The sequence below is a fragment of the Apodemus sylvaticus genome, chromosome 4, assembly GCF_947179515.1.
Source record: "Apodemus sylvaticus chromosome 4, mApoSyl1.1, whole genome shotgun sequence".
In the NCBI taxonomy this organism is placed as follows: Eukaryota; Metazoa; Chordata; class Mammalia; order Rodentia; family Muridae; genus Apodemus; species Apodemus sylvaticus.
In genome coordinates, this window is record NC_067475.1 from 131,120,885 (window position 1) to 131,143,862 (window position 22,978).

At 39.2% G+C, this 22,978-nt stretch overlaps 1 protein-coding gene across 1 annotated transcript in view; it reads left to right on the forward strand.

The window, feature by feature from the left end:
* Positions 1 to 22,718, forward strand: part of LOC127683711 (rho GTPase-activating protein 20-like) — a 106,029-nt gene extending 83,311 nt beyond the window's left edge. The window contains exons 15-17 of the mRNA XM_052180972.1: positions 11,600 to 11,853; positions 18,015 to 18,078; positions 22,554 to 22,718. Of these exons, the coding sequence (XP_052036932.1) occupies positions 11,600 to 11,853; positions 18,015 to 18,078; positions 22,554 to 22,718 (483 nt within the window). The remainder of the gene's footprint in view (positions 1 to 11,599; positions 11,854 to 18,014; positions 18,079 to 22,553) is intronic.
* The last annotated feature ends 260 nt before the right edge of the window (positions 22,719 to 22,978 follow it).

A 22,978-nucleotide genomic window follows, 5' to 3' on the forward strand; every position in this document is an offset into this window, starting at 1 on the left:
AAAAGAACTGAAGCCCTGAGAGCTAGCAGATAGAATGGAAACAGGCTACCTTGCAAAGTAGAAGATTAGGGGAACACTCCAGATTATACCAGAGTCCTGGGAGGTGAGAGACTCTCAGGAATTAAAGGGAGCAACCTTAGATGAAATGCCTGACAGTAGGGAGAGGGAGCTTGTAGAACCCACCTCCAGCAGGAAGAAAGATATGGCATCAAATGAGGGAGGGGTCATCCCACAGACACAACTCTTACCAGTAATTGTTCCTGTCTGAAACAACTGCAGGGATGGAAATGCAGAAGAGCCTGAGAAATAGTCAGGGATAGGCCCAAAGTGGGCTCTAGCTCAAGGGGAGGCCCTAAAGTCTGACACTATTACTCATGCTATGTTGAGTTTACAATAAGAGGCCTATCATGACTGCCCTCTGAAAGATCCAACAAACAGTTGAAAGAGTCAGATACAGATATTTGCACCCAACTTCTCCATTGTTGGTGGGATTGCAAGCTGGTAAAACCACTCTGGAAATCAGTTTGGCGATTCCTCAGAGAATTAGACATAGTACTACCTGTGGACCCAGCTATACCACTCCTGGGCATATACCCAGAAAGTGCTCCTACATGTAATAAGGACACATGTGCAGTACGTTCATACCTGCCTTATTTATAATAGCCAGAAGCTGGAAAGAACCCAGATGTCCCTCAACAAAGGAATGGATACAGAAACTAGAATATATACACAATGGAGTACTATTCAGCAATTGAAAACAATGAATTCATGAAATTCTTAGGCAAATGGATGGAACTAGAAAGTGTCATCCTGAGCAAGGTAACCCAGTCACAAAGAACGCACAAGGTATGCACTCACTAATAAGTAGATGCTAGTTCAAAAGCTCAAAATAAACAAGTTACAATTCACCCAGCACAGGAAACTCAAGAAGAATGAGGACTTAAGTGAGGGTGCTATGGTTCCTCTGAGAAAGGGAACAAAATGCACAGAGGAGCAACAAGGGAGGCAATGTGTAGAGCAGGGTCTGCAGTAAAGGCCACCCAGTGAGTGCCCTACCTGGGGATTCATCCTATAAATATTCAACAAACCCCAACACTATGACTAGAAGCTTGTACCAAAAAGAGCATGCCATGGCTGTCTCCAGAGGGGCCCTGCCAGAGTCTTACAAATTCAGAGGTAGAAACTAGCAACCAACTAATGAACAGAAGCAGCTGACCCCTGTTCTTGAATTAGGGAAGGCTGAAATCAGCTAAAGAGGGAGACCCTGTAGGAGGACCAGCAGTCTCAATCTGGACCTCTCTGATCTCACAAATAGTGGATCAACAAACAGGCATCATACACCAGCTGATATGAGGCTCTCAACACATGTACAATAGAAGACTGCCAGGTCTGTGTTCATTCAGAGATGATTCACCTAACCCTCAAGACATAGAAGACCCCAGGGAGTTTAGAGGTCAAGTGGGGAGGAGGATGAGGACATCCATGTGGACACAGAAGGGTGGGGTGGAGGTATGGGATGTGGAGAATTTGAGAGTGGATGGGGTCAGGAGATAAAATATGGTGTGAAAAAAAATAAATTAAAAAAATATTTAGAATGCTACAGATAGGAAATGAGCTGATCTAGTAAATCAGTGTGATGAATTTTCAAGGGTATGGCCTCACTAGCTCCATAAATCTGTCTAAATTTCTAGCCTAGCCATGATGTCAATCCTGTTAAGAGAAATCCTTCCTATTGTTAAATTATTTCACATGACTTTCCCCAAAATACCCATGTTTGAGGTAGACCTAGGCTTTTTCTTAGGGTTGAGTGGTTGAGTGCTTGTTCCCAAAGAAATCTTACAGGGATGTCTCTGAACTCAACTGATTCTAACGAGTTATGACTTAGAAGCCTCTACCTTAAAAATGAATTTCTATGGTATATAAAACAGTAGGCATGTTGACATGTTAGGGAAGCAATTGACTGTTGAACTTGCAACACCTATGAAGTATGACAATAACCAGTACTGCCAGGTATCAGAATAGGTGCAACAAGTGGTACTTACATGTCAGTAGTATCTAAGAAGTCTTTGATTAGTCTTAAGTTTATTTTCTTTAATCACAATTGAAAATAATTTTGGAGAGGGGCACCCGGGAGGCCGACTGGGAGGAGTCAGTGTGCTCTGGTGAGTCCAGCAGGCCCTGGCAGGAGCCTTCAGGTGTCTGAACAGCCTGGGCCACAGCACTCAGTCTCAAGGAAGTGCAAGAGGCCTGGTGTGCACCCGGAGGCAAACTGGGAGTGCACAGCTTGCTCTGGAGGCACAGAGCTTAGGTTCCAGTCCTGAGGCCTCTGGCGGGAGCCTTCAGATCTCTGCTTCGGGATCCAGAACAGCCTGGGCTGCAATGCCACATCTCCAGGTCCTGCAAGAGGCCAGGGGGGCACCAGGGAGGCTGGCTGGGAGGAGTCAGTATGCTCTGGTGAGTCCAGCAGGCCTTGGCTGGACCCTTCAGGGGTCTGCTTCCGGATCTGAACATCCTGGGCCATAGCACCCTGTCTCCAGGCAGTGCAGGAGGTCAGCTGTGCACCAGAGGCCACCTGGGAAGAGGCAGCTTGCACTGGTAAGTCCAGCATTGACAAGACCAACTAACACCAGTGAGAACTAGATGGCAAAAGGCAAAGGCAGGAATGTCACTAACAGAAATCAAGGCAATATGGCAGCATCTGAACCCAATTCTCTTTTAATAGCATGCCCTGGATACCCCATCACACCAGAAAAACAAGATTTGGATTTAAAATCACTGGTCATGATGCTGGTAGAGGAATACATGAATAACATACATAAAGAAATTCAGGGGCTTCCGGGCGGCCAATGGGGAGAAGTCAGTGTGCTCTCATGAATCCAGTGGTCCTCTGCAGGAGCCTCCAGGTGTCTGCTTTGGGATCTGAACAGCCTGGGCCACAGCACTTGGTCTCCAGGAAGTGCGGGAGACCTGGTGTGCACCCAGAGGCAGTCTGGGAGCTCACAGCACAGTTTGTTCCTGTGGCACAGAGCTTAGGCTTCAGTCCTGAGGCCTCTGGCGGTAGCCCTCAGACCTCTCCGCTTCCAGATCCAGATCAGCCTGGGCAGCAGCACCACATCTCCAGGTCCTGAGAGAGGCAGGAGGGGCTTCCGGGCAGCCAGCAGGGAGAAGTCAGTGTGCTCGGGTGAATCCAGCTGGCCCCAGCAGGAGGCTTCAGGTGTCTGCTTCGGGGTCTGAGCAGCCTGGGCAACAGCACCCTGTCTCCAGGCAGTGCAGGAGGTAAGCTGTGCACCAGAGGCCACCTGGGAAGGGGCAGCTTGCACTGGTGAGTCCAGCATTGACAAGACCAACTAACACCAATGAGAACTAGATGGCAAAAGGCAAACGCAGGAACATCACTAACAAAAATCAATGCAATATGGCAACATCTGAACCCAATTCTCCTTTACCAGCATGTCATGGATACCCCATCACACCAGTAAAACAAGATTTGGATTTAAAATCACTGGTCATGATGCTGGTACAGGAACACATGAAGGACATACTTAAAGAAATTCAGGAGGAAATGGATCAAAAGTTAGAAGCCCCTGCAAGGGAAACACAAATATCATTGAAAGAAATCCAGGAGAACACAAAAGTCAATAATGAGGAAACACAAAAGACACTTAAAGAGATACAGGAGAACTTTGGTCAACAGGCTGAGGTCATGAAAGAGGAAACACAAAAATCTCTTAAAGAATTACAGGAAAGTACAAACAAGAAAGTGAAGGAGCTAAGCAAAACCATCCAGGATCTAAAATCAGAAGTAGAAAAAACTAAGAAAACTGAAAGGGAGACAACTTTGGAGATAGAAAGCCTTGGGAAGAAATCAGTGGACATAGATGCAAATATCAACAACAGAATACAAGAGATAGAAGAAAGAATCTCAGATGCTGAAGATACCATAGAAACCATGGACTCAACAGTTAAAGAAAATGCAAAAAGCAAAAAGCTTGTAACCCAAAATATCCAGGAAATCCAGGACACAATGAGAAGACCAAACCTAAGGATTATAGGCATAGATGAGAGTGAAGATTTACAACTTAAAGGGCCAGCAAATATCTTCAATAAAATTATGGAAGAAAACTTCCCTAACCTAAAGAGAGAGATGCCCATGAATATACAAGAAGCCTACAGAACTCCAAACAGACTAGACCAGAAGAGAAATACTTCCCGTCACAAAATAATCAAAACACCAAATGTACTAAACAAAGAAAGAATATTAAAGGCAGTAAGAGAAAAAGGCCAAGTAGCATATAAAGGAAGACCTACCAGAATCACAGTAGACTTTTCACCTGAGACTATGAAGGCTAGAAGATCCTGGGCTGATCTCATGCAGACTCTAAGAGAACACAAATGCCAGCCAAAACTACTATATCCAGCAAAACTCTCAATCACCGTAGATGGACAAACTAAGATATTCCATGACAAAACCAAGTTTACCCAATATCTATCCACAAACCCAGCCCTAGAAAGGATAATAGGAGGAAAACACCAATACAAGGAGGGAAACTTCACCCTGGAAAAAGCAAGATAGTAACCTTTCACCAAACCCAAAAGAAGTTAACCAATCAAATTTAAAAAATAACATCAAAAATGACAGGAAATAACAATCACTATTCCTTAATATCTCTTAACATCAATGGACTCAATGCCCCAATAAAAAGACATAGACTAACTGACTGGATACATAAACAGGACCCTACATTTTGCTGCTTACAGGAAACACACCTAAGGGTCAAAGACAAACACTATCTTAGAGTAAAAGGCTGGAAGTCAATTTTACAAGCAAATGGTCTCAGGAAACAAGCTGGAGTAGCCATTCTAAGATCAGATAAAAATGACTTTCAACCTAAAGACATCAAAAGAGATTCTGAGGGACACTTCTTGCTGGTCAAAGGAAAAATACAACAAGAAGAACTCTCAATCCTGAACATTTATGCTCCAAATGCAAGGGCACCCTCTTTCGTAAAAGAAACTTTATTAAAGCTCAAAGAACACATTGCACCTAACACAATAATTGTGGGTGACTTCAACACTGCACTTTCCTCAATGGACCAGGAAAACAAAAACTAAACAGGGACATAATGAAACTAATTGAAGCTTTGGACCAATTAGATTTAACAGATATATATAGAACATTCTATCCTAAAGCAAAAGAATATACCTTTTTCTCAGCACCTCATGGTACCTTCTCCAAAATCGACCATATAATTGGTCACAAGACAGACCTCAACAAATATAAGAAGATCGAACTAATCCCAGGCCTCCTATCAGATCACTATGGAGTAAAAGTGGTCTTCAATAGCAACAAAAACAACAGAAAACCCACATACACGTGGAAATTGAACAATATTCTACTCAATGATACCTTGGTCAAGGAAGAACTAAAGAAAGAAATTAAAGACTTTTTAGAACACAATGAAAATGAAAACACAACATACCCAAATCTATAGGACACAATGAAAGCAATGCTAAGAGGAAAACTCATAGCCCTGAGTGCCTCCAAAAAGAAAATGGAGAGAGCACACATTACCAGCTTAATGACACACCTGAAAGCCCTGGAACAAAAAGAAGCTATTTCACCCAGGAGGAGTAGAAGGCAGGAAATCATCAAACTCAGGGCTGAAATCAATCAAGTAGAAACAAAGAGAACCATACAAAGAATCAACAAAACCAGGAGCTGGTTCTTTGAGAAAATCAACAAGATAGATAAACCCTTAGCCAGACTGACCAAAGGGCACAGAGAAAGTATCCAAATTAACAAACTTAGAAATGAAAAGGGAGATATAACAACGGACACTGAGGAAATCCAAAAAATCATCACATCCTACTACAAGAGCCTGTACTCAACACAACTGGAGAATCTGGAGGAAATGGACAATTTCCTTGACAGATACCAAATACCAAAATTAAATCAGGACCCAATAGATCATCTAAACAGTCCCATAATGCCTAAAGAAATAGAAAGAGTCATAGAAAGTCTTCCAACCAAAAAAGGCACAGGACCAGATGGTTTCAGTGCAGAATTCTATCAGACCTTCAAAGAAGAGTTAACACCAATACTCTTCAAATTATTCCACAAAATAGAAACAGAAGGAACACTACCCAATTCCTTCTACGAAGCCACAATTACGCTGATACCAAAGCCACACAAAGATCCAACAAAGAAAGAGAACTTCAGACCAATTTCCCTTATGAACATCGATGCAAAAATACTCAATAAAATTCTTGCCAACCGAATCCAAGAACTCATCAAAACGATCATCCACCATGATCAAGTAGGCTTTATCCTGGGAATGCAGGGTTGGTTCAATATACGGAAAGCCATCAATGCAATCCACTACATAAACAAACTCAAAGAACAAAACCACATGGTCATTTCATTGGATGCTGAGAAAGCATTTGACAAAATTCAGCATCCTTTCATGCTTAAAGTCTTGGAGAGAACAGGAATTCAAGGCCCATACCTAAACATAGTAAAAGCAATATACAGCAAACCGGTAGCCAGCATCAAACTAAATGGAGAGAAACTTAAAGCAATCCCACTCAAATCAGGGACTAGACAGGGCTGCCCCCTTTCTCCTTATCTTTTCAATATTGTACTTGTGGTACTAGCTCGGGCAATTCGACAACATAAGGAGGTCAAAGGGATACAAATTGGAAAGGAAGAAGTCAAACTTTCATTATTTGCAGACGACATGATAGTCGTGACCCAAAAAACTCCACTAGAGAACTCCTACAGCTGATAAATAACTTCAGCAAAGTGGCAGGTTATAAAATCAACTCAAGCAAATCAGTGGCCTTCCTATACTCAAAGGATAAGCAGGCTGAGAAAGAAATTAGGGAAATGACCCTCTTCACAATAGCCACAAACAGTATAAAGTATCTTGGGGTGACTCTTATCAAACATGTGAAAGATCTGTATGACAAGAACTTCAAGACTCTGAAGAACGAAATGGAAGAAGACCTCAAAAAATGGGAAAACCTGCCATGCTCATGGATCGGTAGAATCAATATAGTTAAAATGGACATTTTGCCAAAAGCAATATACAGATTCAATGCAATACCCATCAAAATCCCAACTCAATTCTTCACAGAGTTAGAAAGAGCAATTATCAAATTCATCTGGAACAACAAAAAACCCAGGATAGCTAAAACTATTCTCAGCAACAAAAGAAAGTCTGGGGGAATCAGTATCCCTGACCTCAAGCAATACTACAGAGCAATAGTGTTAAAAACTGCATGGTATTGGTACAGTGACAGGCAGGAGGATCAATGGAACAGGATTGAAGATCCAGAAATGAACCCACACACCTATGCCCACTTGATCCTCGACAAAGAGGCTGAAAACATCCAATGGAAAAAAGATAGCCTTTTCAACAAATGGTGCTGGTTCAACTGGAGGGCAGCATGCAGAAGAATGCGAATTGATCCATCCTTGTCTCCTTGTACTAAGCTCAAATCCAAATGGATCATGGACCTCCACATAAATCCAGAAACTCTGAAGCTAATAGAAAAGAAACTGGGGAAGACCCTTGAGAACATCGGTACAGGGAGAAAGTTTCTGAACAGAACACCAATAGCATATGCTCTAAGAACAAGAATTGACAAATGGGACCTCATAAGGTTACAGACTTTCTGTAAGGCAAAATACACCATCAAGAGGACAGATCGGCAACCAACAAATTGGGAAAAGATCTTCACCAATCCTACATCAGATAGAGGGCTAATATCCAATATATATAAAGAACTCAAGAAGTTAGACTCCAGAAAACTGAACAACACTATTAAAAAATGGGGTACAGAGTTCAACAAAGAATTCTCACCTGAAGAACTTCGGATGGCGGAGAAGCATCTTAAAAAATGCTCAACTTCATTAGTCATTAGGGAAATGCAAATCAAAACAACCCTAAGATTTCATCTTACACCAGTCAGAATGGCTAAGATTAAAAATTCAGGAGACAGCAGGTGTTGGAGAGGGTGTGGAGAAAGAGGAACACTCCTCCACTGCTGGTGGGGTTGCAAATTGGTACAACCACTCTGGAAAGCAGTCTGGCGGTTCCTCCGAAAACTGGGCACCTCACTTCCAGAAGATCCTGCTATACCACTCCTGGGCATATACCCAGAGGATTCCCCACCATGTAATAAGGATACATGCTCTACTATGTTCATAGCAGCCCTATTTATAATTGCCAGATGCTGGAAAGAACCCAGGTATCCCTCAACAGAAGAGTGGATGCAAAAAATGTGGTATATCTACACAATAGAGTACTATTCAGCCATTAGAAACAATGAATGCATGAAATTCTTAGGCAAATGGATGGAGCTAGAGAACATCATACTAAGTGAGGTAACCCAGACTCAAAAGGTGAATCATGGTATGCACTCACTAATAAGTGGTTCTTAACCTAGAAAACTGGAATACCCAAAACATAATCCACACATCAAATGAGATACAAGAAGAAAGGAGGAGTGGCCCCTGGTTCTGGAAAGACTCAGTGAAACACTATTCGGCAAAACCAGAACGGGGAAGTGGGAAGGGGTGGGAGGGAGGACAGGGGAAGAGAAGGGGGCTTATGGGACTTTCGGGGAGTTGGGGGGCTAGAAAAGGGGAAATCATTTGAAATGTAAATAAATTATATCGAATAAAAAAATTTAAAAAAAAGAAAAAAAATGGACATTTTGCAAAAAATAATCTACAGATTCAATGCAATACCCATCAAAATCCCAACTCAATTCTTCACAGAGTTAGAAAGAGCAATTATCAAATTCATCTGGAATAACAAAAAACCCAGGATAGCTAAAACTATTCTCAGCAACAAAAGAAAGTCTGGGGGAATCAGCATCCCTGACCTCAAGCAATACTACAGAGCAATAGTGTTAAAAATTGCATGGTATTGGTACAGTGACAGGCAGGAGGATCAATGGAACAGGATTGAAGATCTAGAAATGAACCCACACACCTATGGCCACTTGATCCTCGACAAAGAGGCTGAAAACATCCAATGGAAAAAAGATAGCCTTTTCAACAAATGGTGCTGGTTCAACTGGAGGGCAGCATGCAGAAGAATGCGAATTGATCCATCCTTGTCTCCTTGTACTAAGCTCAAATCCAAATGGATCAAGGACCTCCACATAAATCCAGACACTCTGAAACTAATAGAAAAGAAACTGGGGAAGACCCTTGAGGACATCGGTACAGGGAGAAAGTTTCTGAACAGAACACCAATAGCGTATGTTCTAAGAGCAAGAATTGACAAATGGGACCTCATAAAATTACAGAGTTTCTGTAAGGCAAAGGACACCATCAAGAGGACAAATCGGCAACCAACAAATTGGGAAAAGATCTTCACCAATCCTACATCAGATAGAGGGCTAATATCCAATATATATATAAAGAACTCAAGAAGTTAGACTCCAGAAAATCAAACAACCCTATTAAAAAATGGGGTACAGAGTTAAACAAAGAATTCTCACCTGAAGAACTTCGGATGGTGGAGAAGCATTTTAAAAAATGCTCAACTTCATTAGTCATTAGGGAAATGCAAATCAAAACAACCCTGAGATTTCACCTTACACCAGTCAGAATGGCTAAGATTAAAAATTCAGAAGACAGCAGGTGTTGGAGAGGGTGTGGAGAAAGAGGAACACTCCTCCACTGCTGGTGGGGTTGCAAATTGGTACAATCACTCTGGAAATCAGTCTGGCGGTTCCTCTGAAAACTGGGCACCTCACTTCCAGAAGATCCTGCTATACCACTCCTGGGCATATACCCAGAGGATTCCCCACCATGTAATAAGGATACATGCTCTACTATGTTCATAGCAGCCCTATTTATAATTGCCAGATGCTGGAAAGAACCCAGGTATCCCTCAACAGAAGAGTGGATGCAAAAAATGTGGTATATCTACACAATGGAGTACTATTCAGCCATTAGAAACAATGAATTCATGAAATTCTTAGGCAAATGGATGGAGCTAGAGAACATCATACTAAGTGAGGTAACTCAGACTCAAAAGGTTAAGCATGGTATGCACTCACTAATAAGTGGTTCTTAACCTAGAAAACTGGAATACCCAAAACATAATCCACACATCAAATGAGGTACAAGAAGAAAGGAGGAGTGGCCCCTTGTTCTGGAAAGACTCAGTGAAGCAGTATTCGGCAAAACCAGAACGGGGAAGTGGGAAGGGGTGGGTGGGAGGACAGGGGGAGAGAAGGGGGCTTATTGGATTTTCGGGGAGTGGGGGGCTCGAAAATGGGAAATCATTTGAAATGTAAATAAAAAATTATATTGAATAAAAAAAAAGAAAGAATTACACAGGGAAGAAAGATGATGTTGACCAACCAGATGCCCCAAGGCATCTAGGGACTAAGCCATCAATAAAGGGGTACACATGGTTCCAGCCAAAAGAGTGACAGAGGAATGCTTTGATGGGCATCTGTGGGAGAAGTCCTTGGTCCTATGAAGGCTCAGTAGATGCCCCAGCATGGGGAAATCAAGGGGGAGTAGGTTGGAGTGGTTTGGGTGGAGGGTCATATTTTTGGAGGCAGAGGGTGGGAGGATTAGTTGGGGGTTTTCAGGGAGGGAGAAACTGGGAAAAGGTATAACATTTGAAATGTAAATGAAGAATATATTCAATAAAAATGTAAACATCTGCAAAGAAAGAAACAAAGAAAAGGGGGCAGATGTGCAAGCACATACCAGTGATACGAGCATTGTTAAAGCTGACTTATCCTGTGTGGGATACGTGGACTCTGCAGTAGACATGTTCTCAAAATAAAATATTTAAACTATGAGAAGCAGGTGTCCTCTTGCTTGTTTCCATATAAACTGCAGAGGAAGGAATCCCTGATTATGATCCTTATACACAAGAGGCAACCCATGTAAGCCTCTCAACCTCATAGTTTCCTAATTAGTAGGAAGAGATGAGAAGCAGCTCCTGTCCCTCCACTAATCAAGGAAAACTGCAGGCACTGGGTCTTGTTTTGGTGATTCTGCACATACTAGAGAAAACTGATGTGATTAAATGAAGCTGTATACAAGGTTGCACTGTAACTTATGACTGTGGAGATGTTTTCTGGAGCCACATCACATATAATCTAAACTGGCAATGATCATAGCCTCCATGTTATTCTAGAAGGTATGAAGTTGGTATTGACATTATCAAGTAAATAATTTAAGGTATGGTCTCATCAGTTTGTAAATGGATTTGGGGAAAGACATCAATAATACACTTTATTCACTTTAGGGGATAAACGTTCAGGTCATCTGTAAATAATATTCCTAAAGATCCACTTCAAAAAATGTGAGAAAATTTAATGTTAGAGAGAATTCTTCAATATATTGTAGATACAACCAATCGGGTAAATTTGGCTTTCAGCCCTGTCAGTCATTTGTAAACTCCCGCCACAGAAAATGGTAGTTAGTGTCTGACTGATGCAGGCTCAAAATAAGTGAATGTCCAGGCTGTCTATCAATCTGTCATCCTTCTTGTCATTTCAACTCAACTCACCTTTAGTCCACAATTGGAAATACTCACTTTCTTTTTTCTGAAAGATAGCAATCAACAGCGAGGCGGTGCGTCCAGGGTCTTGTAGCAAGTGCACGTGGATTAGACATTGGGTTCATTCTGGAGCTGGGGATGGAGATCGGTCCAGTCTGGTCCACCTGGGGACCTCCTCCATATTCCCCCTCCCTTCTCTGCATCCACTTCCGCTTCCGCCTCTGTCTCGGCCTCCGCCTCCAACTGCCGCTGCCTGCAACCGCAGAGGCTCATGGGAATCTGGATCTTTCCTGTCTCGCTTCTCTAAGTAACTGACTCATTTGAATTAAAAAAAAATACTTGTAAGTATAACTGGTGTAAGTGAAATTCACTTTGATTTTTGAGAGTAAAGGACACTAAAATGATATTCTTGAAAGACCATATATTTGTTCCACTTCTGCTGTGTGGTGACACTTATAACTATTTTGAGATTTATATTCATATTATGGAAAAAGCATTATTAGTCTTGTAAGAAATTATTGTCATTATTTTCATTTTCAAGGAATATTATCTGTTATCAGACATTGGAATTAGAGGTATTCCTCTAATCCATAGATAGGTTTATGTATTTCTTCTGAACTTTGGTTCATCTATATCTATCTACATATATATACACACACACACAACTAGATGTTTTCAGATGGAAACAAAATAAGTACAAATGTTTCATATGATTGAGACATGGGTATGTATGTTTGTGTGTGAGTGTGCATGTGAATCCTTTAGTAAATATTACATAATATTCTTGTATTTTGACTGTTACCAGTCACATTACATAATGTGGGAAATCTTTTTCTGTATTATCACGATTAGTATCAAACTAGCAGAGATTCTTGATTCTCTTTCTAGGAATAAGTAAAAGGTTAAGATAAAATGTATCATCTCACTGAATTACCCGTGGGACAAGGATGATGAGGACCTAGTCAGCATCAATGAAACCTGTACTTGCGAGACACTTGATTTGTTTTAGCCCAACAGAATTTTTTTGACCACCTTTCGGTAAGACCTACAGTTTGGACTTTGTATTCACCGGAGGATAGCTACAGAAATTGTGGGGCCACTTAAAGCTTTGTAATTCACAGGTTAAACCTATTAACCAGAATGTTTGCAACACAACAATCCAGTTTAGTCTGATTCTATACAGGTTGCCAACTCCAGTTTTACACTTCTATGATGACCCTAGTTTGTCTATACATGCCACAGCATACATTTCACATGTAAGTATATACCTTAGTCTTTCATCTGTGGATTTCATCAGGACTCCACAAGATTCTTGGGCCAGGATAGAGCTACACTGTCTTCTAAGAAAGATGTGGACAAAACAAAGACTTAACCATATCCTCCACATTCTTTTCCCCATAATTTCTGGTATTATTTAGGTTTTGAAAATACACAAATTGATTTCTTTCCAGTAATACTGCAGAGTATACTTAAATTTGACCAATACCTTCAATACTCCCCAGGTAATTTCCATAAAAAATATACATTTCATTGAACAGATAAAAATAGTTATTGTAGAATGCTCAACTATTTGGATGTCTGTGAAGCAGACTATCACTGGTGGTTAATGGTCAAGGGATAAGGTTCCATGGGATCCACAGATGATAGACACACAACTAGCTCATTTTGATATGCCTTAGCTCAGGGCCAGGCTCTTCTAAGCCTTCCTCATCTCTCTTACCCTTCTTTTCACCATCAGGTCAACATCTCTGAATCTGCTCTCAACTTTGTTTGCTCAGTCACCTTACTTCTAGCTCAGTGCCCTAAATCTACCCTCAGCTATATTATGTTTCTAATCTCTCTCCTGCTATTCCAGGACAGTTGTGGAAGCAGCCAATGGCCAAAACACCTTAGATCTCACATGGCTGGTGACTATTGCACCCTCTGTACCATGGGGAATCTTTTTCTCCTCCCCTGCAATTTCTAGCCTTCCTGTGGTAAAACTGGAAGTTCTGCCTGTTCCACCCAGCTCCTTGGCCACTAGAAACTTTATTGATCAACCAATCGGAGAAAAGGAACTTCAGTGTTCACATGCAGATTCCTGGTCAAAACATCAAAACAAGCCATTTCATATCACAAAGTACCTATAAGATTTCTTCCAAAGTCACTTATTACCTGCTATGTCACTTTTAATATTATCATATGTGTACATACATGTACACATACACACACACATACACGTGCGTGCGCGCGCGTGTGTGTATGTGTGTGTGTGTGTGTGTGTGTGTAGTTTTGAGGGTCACAGATATAATCCACCCTTCTGACAAAAATGGTTGTAGGCAGAGTATAGAGTGGGTGAATACAGTTCATGGTTGAAATATGAATGTGACAGTCTTTGGGCAAGAATCAGTCTATGGTTCCTTAGTAAGTCAGCTTGAGTTATGGATGTTAGAACCATGGCAGAAGTGAGAAGAATATTCTGTGATTGAAAGATTATTGCAGGATAGATAATTATTTTCAGAAAGAGGAAAACATGTACACCTTAGCTTACAGATGGAAAAACTCTACCTCACATAGGGTTGTAACCATGGAGAAGAATAATGGATTCATTAAGAGTTGCTTTTTAGATCAGAAAATCATTGATCAACAAGATGACTGTAACACACTGAATATATCAAATATCAATGAGATTTAACTCATTCAACATATAATTTGCAGACACAACTTACCCAACAATGTGCATCTGCGAATAGGAAATCAAAAAAAAAAATCTCCTAGTTGTTCAGTTCATGAAGCTAGTTTGTTTTACGTGGTCTTCTGTATAAACTGGAATCCTGAAGAAGTAGATATCTACAGGTCTGAAGGCAGTCTAAGAGTAAGCAGCAAAGAATGAGTCTTCCTTCTTCTAATGTCCTGATATAGGCCTCCAGCAGAAGGCGTGACTCAGATTAAAGGTGTGTACCAACAATCCTTGATTGGGAACTTGATTTGTCCCTAGAGACCTCAGATCTACTTCCCTCAGTCTCTAGGGATTAATTGAAGGTGTTGGCTGCATTTCCTGGGCCTGTCAAGTCAGAAGGCTTTGTCTTCCAGCCTCAAGATCTGGATCACAAGTGTGCCCTCCATTTCTGGATTGTAGTTCATTGAAGATGTAGGCAATTTGACAACAACCTTGCAAAAAAAAAGTTCTGAGAACTGGCTGTGTTTCCTAGGCCAATGTGTTATTACCTGAACATATCTTTGCTTCTAAAATATTTTTAAATATTGCCTAATCCAATAATACATGTTGTTTAATAATAAGTGTCTTGTATTTAACACTTAGATGGTACTTATAAACTATTAACAATGATTAGCTTAAAATAAGATATTAGAAAATTAACTTTTCTATATTGTTTGTTCTTCTTGCATTTGAGCAGAACCATTAATGAAGTTAAGAAGAGTATCAAGAAAAATTTATCACTGCAGATGTTCACTGAGGACATTCCAAGCTGTGACAGTGTATATAAATACAAATCAAAACTGACATTTCAAGTTCATGAGTAGCAGAGAGACAGGCAGTTTATAGAAGTAATGGAAGATGGAGACTTAAGAAGAAGGTAGACGGGAGAGATAATGAGGTTTACATATATAGAATAGATAAATATGAATGGCATGCACACATGTGTATTTTATAAGGAATATATAGAAAGCACTATGAACAAGATTGAACCACATGGCAAAGCAATAAAACAGAAGAACTACTTTTTAAATGACTGAAAACTATGTCAGCTAGTTGCAACAGCATATATTTCCAAGCCAAGTATTATTATTAGAAACAAACAGTATTCCTCCCGAGTTCTTATTTCTTATATACTAACTTATACATTGTTCAATTATTATTTGTTTTAAAATATTTCTCTATAATCAAAAATAATTGTTATTATATTAGATAAGTATAAACTATGCTTAAACAGAGTGAAATATTATCAAGAATTAATTTCTTCTCCACATGCACATGTTCTGGTACCATTTTATCTCTTACCTCTGTCCCCTTCTCTTTCAGTAAGTTTCTGTGCATCCTCACACCTGCTTTGGAAGGCCAGGTAATAATCATAGTTCTTTATCCTCATATTTATTTGAATGTTCTCTCCATAGGATTATCTTTTCATGTAACTTCTGTTTAGAAATAACTTCTATTAACTTATCATGTATGTGTGAGTGTGTGTGTGTGTGTGTGTGTGTGTGTGTGCGCGCGCGCGCGCGCGCGCGCGTGCGCATGTGTGGTCATGTGTGTATAGTGCTTAGGATAAAACTCATAACCTCACGTATAATACATAGTAATTTTATCACTGAGTTACATGCATACCTATTAAATAATTATTACACAACTATTTCAGGGTAATAAGGTATGTTTAGGAGACAATACATAAAAACCCTCTGAAAGAGATGGCTTATTGAGTGGTTTCCTTTGGTCTTGGTTCAAGGATCTTTCTGGATAGCAAGTGTTTCTTATTTAAGGGTTTGTTTCATAGACACACACAGTGCTTATATTATATGGAGCATTGTATGGAGAGAGTACTCACTCATCTTTTGTTTATTTTGCTTTTTAAATTTTATTTTGTTTTTGTCTTGTTTTCTTATTTAATATCTGCTGCTATTAATCCTTATTTACCTAAAACTGTGCACATGCTGTGCATGAAGGTAAGAGTGTCAAAAGATGGAAGTCTAGATCGGGAGGAAGCAAATAGTTGTGCTCTATTTCAACCACCCTCCCTACCTGTCTGCTGCCATAATGAAAGAAAAATCAGGATGCTGAGCTCCTGTAGCCATGGCTACTCAGTCTTCTGTTATCATACACAACCTGTGACAGTTATGTTTGTATACCAAGTACCCCCATAGTTAATTTGGTGATAAATATGATAGACAGACAGTCTTCCAGAGTTATCTCAAGGGAAGAAAACAAGATGTTTATTCTATATTAGAGTTGCCATTACAGACTGTAGATTATAAGTAATGATTAGACAATAACCAATATTATAATCATGAGCTTCAAAATTATTTTATACCATTCTTCTCTGTACTTTTCACAGCCTTTTTGTGTAACAGCAACAAACACCGATACAGTGAATGATATAATTGAGAAGTTACTATCAATGATAAGAATGCCTGTAAGTTATTTTCAAACAGCAACAAACATCGATACAGTGAATGATATAATTGAGAAGTTACTATCAATGATAAGAATGCCTGTAAGTTATTTTCAAGTAACTTGGGATTAAAATTGAATTTTGTTTTTGAGATCACATATGTGAAAATGTGTATGCATATAAATAATACAGATGAAACTTAATCATGATAAATTTACAAATCACATTTTATAGTCTTCTCGTGTTGGGATAAAAGGCATCTAAAATATAATAATAGTCTTGAGAAGGACTTTTGTCTTGAATTTCATGTCCATAGAAATGAAACTCATAGACCAATAGCATTGAGCTATACTTTTACTAATACTAGACAGTAAAGATGCAGTATAATGAAGTGAGGAGAATTGGTTATATGCACACAATTTATTTAAAATTTGCCAATCTTAGAGGCAATAAGATCTTTTCTTTTCTTTATTTATTGTCTTTCTTTCACTTTCTTTCTTTCTGTCTCTTCATTAAAATTTTATTATACTTCCTTTATAGTATATGATTCCTTTCCTCTCCTATTCCTTCTTATTTTCATTTCATGTGTGTGAAGGTATAAGTGTACAAGTTCTGGTGGGTTTTTTTTAAACTTTAATTAATGTGCCTATATATTTCTTTTTTTTTTTCTATGTTATTTCTCTCTGCATACATATCCCTATATTTGGTCTTTCTAATTTAAATGTGCAAAATTCTCTCTCTCTCTCTCTCTCTCTCTCTCTCTCTCTCTCTCTCTCTCTCTCTCTCGGGTAGGGTGTGTATGTGTGTGGAGGGGTGGGGGTGTTTCTCCGTTTTCCAGGTTAGACACATTGTCATCCTCTCCACAGACTGGCTATCGCTAAATGAAAGCTAATGGTTATATGTACCCTCAAAGTCTCTCTGTTTTCATCTATTTTTCTCACTGTTGCTGAAATAACCATATCTTTCAAATGTCCTTTATTAAGTCATCATTATCACTGTGAGTATATGACTCTCTAGGTACTAGGTTGTGTGCTCATGCCAAATCAACGTTCAATATTCCACTGACAGACTGGTGAGAACTATGTGAATCATTTTGTAATAATATTGGTCTTGGTTAGTGTTGATGGTTGAATGCAATTTCTTATTCTACAGTGGATCAATAGACCAAGGTTCCCTCGGGTTTCTCCTGAAATCAAGGAGGTCTCCTGAGGACTCCAATCTGTGGTCAGAAGACATGTCATTAATACTGGTCCTTATAATTTCCATGCTAGAGAGCTGGAAATTATAAATAAAGAAAACCACTAGATACTTCAAGACTTTACTGTCAGATTATTTGTGATGGTTGGTTCTTTTTGACTTTCAGAACAGTGAAGATTACTAACTGTGGTTCCGTCCTGGCAATGCAGAAGCTCCAAGAGCACTCCAAGGTAAGAACCAGGGAAATCTATGGAAGGACTACATATGTTCAGTGGTCTAACCCTGAATTCTCAATGTTTTAATTATTTAGAATTAAAAATGAATACACACTAAAATAAACAGTATTTTATTCATTAAATTAATAATTAATAATTTTATTATAGCCTTCTAGTACATGATAACCTCATTATAAAAGAGTCTGGATTTTGACATAAAATAACAGAAACTTCTGTGTTTTCCACTTGAAAAACATAATTTTCCTAAAAAGAGTAATAAAACAAGACTCTGGATATATTTTTTCTGAAGAAAATAACTGAAAAATACCATTTGTTCATCATTACAAAAAATCCCACTAGCAAAAAAAATTTTCAATGATTTCGAACACCCACATGATAGCTCATAGCCATCCATTCCTACAGTTTGAGGGGGATCAAATTTGTTCTCAGATATCAGGCTCAATACGGTACAAAGATATACATCAGATCAAAATAGTTACAAACAGAAACAAGTCTAAAATTAAAATGAAAACATCTTCAAAGAACAATTCAGTGTTTTAAAGAAACTGCTGTCACAAGAAAATTGGGATTAGTTCTACCGGAGGAGGACCATGCTATACCACTCCTCGGCATATACCTAGAGGTTTCTCCAATATGTAATAAGGACACATGCTCCACTATGTTCATAGCAGCCTTATTTATAATAGCCAAAAGCTGGAAAGAACCTAGAGTCCCTCAACAGAGGAAAGGATATAGAAAATGTGGTATATATACATAATGGAATACTACTCAGCTGTTAAAAACAATGAATTCATGACATTCTTAGGTGGATAGAACTTGAAAATATCATCTTGAGTGAGGTAACTCAATCACAAAAGAATACACGTGGTATGCACTCACTGAGAGTAGATATTAGCCCAAACTCTTGGAAAACACAAGATAAAATTCATAGACCAAATGAAGCAAAAGAAGAAAGAACAATGTCTGGATACTCTGGTCCTTCTTAGAAGCAGAACAAAATACTCACAGGAGGAGATATAGAGACAAAGTGTGGAGGAGACTGAGGGAAAGAACATCCAGAGACTGCACCACCTGGGGATCCATCCCATACACACTTATCAAACCCAGACACTATTGTGGATGCCACCAAGTGCTTGCTGACAAGATCCAGATACAGCTATCTCCTGAGAGGCTCTGCCAGTGTATGACAAATACAGAGGGGGAGACTCTCAGCCAACCATTGAACTGAGTACATGGTCCCCAATGGAGGAGCTAGAGAAAGGACCCAAGGAGCTGAAGGGGTTTGCAGCCCCATAGGAGGAACAACGATATGAACCACCCAATATCCCCAGAGCTCCCCGGAACTAAACCATTAACCAAAGAGTACACATGGAGGGAACCCATGGCTCAGGCTGCATATATAGCAGAGGATGGCCTTGTTGGATATCAAAGGGAGGAGAGGCCCTTGGTCCTGAGAAAGCTCAATGCCCTAGTATAGGAGAATGCCAGGACAGGGAAACAGGAGTGGGTGGATTGGTTACCAGGGGGAGGGAGAATGGGTTGGGAGCTTATTGGGTGGGGAGACAGCATTTGAAATGTAAATAAAGAATATATCTAATAAAGAAATAAAAGTAAGTTAAAATGAGAAAACTTTCAAAGAAAAAATTCAGCGTCTTTAAGGAACCTGTGGTCATAAGACCTTTTTCTTTTGTGTGTGTAAGATTTCTCTTAAGCAGTAAGAAATTCAGCAACATTAAAAAATATTCTGTCTTTTCAAAACTAAGTTGTTGCTGCTTGCAGAGACAGATGAGACCAAGGCCTGAAAGAGAATCCTGGGGATATATGGGGGAGGTGAAAGAGAACTGAGTCAGGACGACCTTTGCCAATCATGACCAAAACTTTAATAAATAGTAGTCAATATGTAGCTTAGGAAGAACCCTCCTCCCAGGCTTCAGGTGAAGTCCAAGAGCTGGCTGGCTCCAGTCTCAGCAGGTCGCCTGCTAAGATCCTCATACTTCAAGTCTAGCAGATTAACTTCTGTGTGGCTTCCAGGTGCTGTGAGCAGTGGCCTGTGTTGTTCTCTAGAGAACAAAGGCCAGGAATACCACAGGCTGAGAGCAGGGACTGGCATCCAGGAATGTCACACAGGCTGAGCACAGAGACTGAAAAGCACAGCTCAGTGCTGGAGGGGGAAGGGACACTAAGTAGATCCTGCTTTGTAATGAAAATTGTAAATGTAGCCATATCTCACAGTCCATGTAAAATATGCAGTTCCCTATGACCAGCAATTCCCCTACTGAATGAGAGATAATATTCAGTTTATTGGAGAATTCCTGACTGCCATTCCTTCTATTGCCTTTTTTTGTTTCTCTCTAAATAAATTATAACCAAATAAATAATAATAATGAAATGACCAGGAGCACTTTGATAAGTTTTAAAATTGTAAGATCATCAATTGTGCTTGCAAAGGTGATCTTTTAAAAGCTAGCAAAAAGGTTAAGTTCTAATGCATTAAGTGACCTTCAGACAAGTGACAATAACTATCATTTTTAGAGATCAGAGAACATAGTTATTCAAATTTTTTTCATGTATCATGAAAAAAATATGTGGTGATATTCTTGATTATTTGAAGGAAACTAAAACTGGACTACTTTTATTTTTCTTCTATACATATTTTCAGGATTTTGATACAAAACCAGGTCAAACTCAATGCACATATTTGACTTTATTTTCATTTATAAAACAGAGAGTTGCTATGTGAAGGAAGGTAAGGAACTTTCAATCCTTACTGTGCTGAAATTATAGGCATGTACCAAAATTGTCTGGCCTTTTTGGTTTGTTTTTTTTATAAGATGGACACAATAGCAGTAGTACTCAGTGAAAAGACAAATGTGAAGTGGCACATTCCAAAATAAGTTTATTGAGTGAAATGTGTCAACTTGATGATATTTTAAAATTAAAGTTTGGAAGGGTTTTGTACATTATGAATGTTTCAGAAATCCCAAGAACTTAATGCTCTTGTTACTTTCTTAGCAGCAATTTGAATGTGTATTTCCATACACAGGCCATATGCAAGTATGTGTCCCTTATGTGTAGATGTTTCTATATTGATCACTTGAATGGATCTGGAGTCCTTTTATCTCTATGTTGCTGTAAATCTTTCTCTGACTGTAGCACTGACATTCTATCTGTGTCAGAAGCAAAGGCAAATGAAGATTTTCATCACATTGGTCATTCATGAGAAAGGGACAAAGCCAAGGTTGCATACTTCCTAGAAAACCATATGCACAACAGAGCACATACTCTCTAAGATTTCTTTAGAGAAGAAATACCTGAAAACAGGGGAGAACACCTCCACCACCTGGATTTAATTCTACTTTTGTATTTGTTGTTCTGGCCCAGAGTCACTGTTTGTTGGAACAATCTAAAAATAATTTTGCAAGAAAGGAATTATTCTTAACTGCCTGTGAGAAATATTCACACACACAAGAAAAAAAGCCTTGAGACTGCAGTTTCCTTAGACACTGAATTGTTCATTGAATGTGCGTTGGTGCCCTCCCTAGGTGTAGCAGATAGGAGAGAGTTTACTCCAACTGTGGTTGCTCATATGCCTCCATGGAGAAACTTGTTTTTTCTCATCCAGCTTTTTGATTGTATACTTTCCTCTGGTGACTCTTATTTACCCTCAGATTATAAATTATCTGATTGCTGAGAAAAGTTGTCTATTGCATACAACTTCTACCTGTCTCATTGATAGACTACATTCTTGCAGGTCCATGTCCCTAACTAGAGTATTAAAAAGTCTTTTGTGTCCTGACAGACTCATGTGTTCTCTATAGCATACAGCATCAACCTGACCATTGTTAAGGAAAACAGAATGAGAGGAAGCAGAGGCCATTCCACTTCACTGATTCCAAGAAACTCTGTCCTTATACTGGGAATTGAAATGGACTCTATAAACGAGGCTGTCATCATGAACGAAAAGTAATTTTTTGACACAGAATTGCTTGGCATGGCTATTAGAATTACTTATATAGTGTTTGCCTCCAAATCATATGAAGATGTATATATATATACACAATGGGAGATAATTAAATTGACTAATATAAATCTAGATATTACAGGATTCACTGTTTAACAACACTATGTTTCCATATACAGAACACACATGACCTTCAACAAGCTTCATTCATTCTATTTCCAGGGAACCTGGCAATTTCTCCTCGGTTCTGTGGGTAGCAGGTATATATGTAGTACAGAGAAATTCATATATAATGTTTAATTTTTCCCATAATACTATAGCGAGAATTGATTTCCAGAAAATAGTTTAGACAATATTTTTGCTGTATATTCCTACTGCTTTTGGAATCCTAATTATACTATGAGCTGGTGTACAAAACATTTACCCTAATTCCTTTGTATTCAGCATTTTGTAAGTAAAATTACTTGTCAGACAATCAGTAGTAAAATTCTCCTTTTTCTGTGTATAGTATTCTAATGAAGATGCCACAAGCAAACTACCTCCTGCTAAAACAGCTCATCAGTGTGCTATTAAAAATACAACCTCTACCAGGAATCACCTACAGCTTATCTGTCCTTATAGCCCCTTATGTGCTATTGGATCCTACGTGCATGAATTCATTATCTGGGAGTGACCTCTCAAAAAAGGTAAGGAGGTCTGATTTTTTCCCTTTGTGAACAAAGCCCTAATTGTGAACTAGGAATTGGGAGTATCTCAGAAAGGTCACTGTCTTTAAAGGACACCCTAGGATTGCATTCTTCTGGAGTTGGAGATGCATTAGTCTGTTTCAGGAAGGATTGGGAAGGGAGATTGTTAATGTAGTTTGAAGGAATTTAATCATATATTTTTTTTCTTTCATTCTCTCCTTTTTACCTTCTTTCCTTCTAAATATTG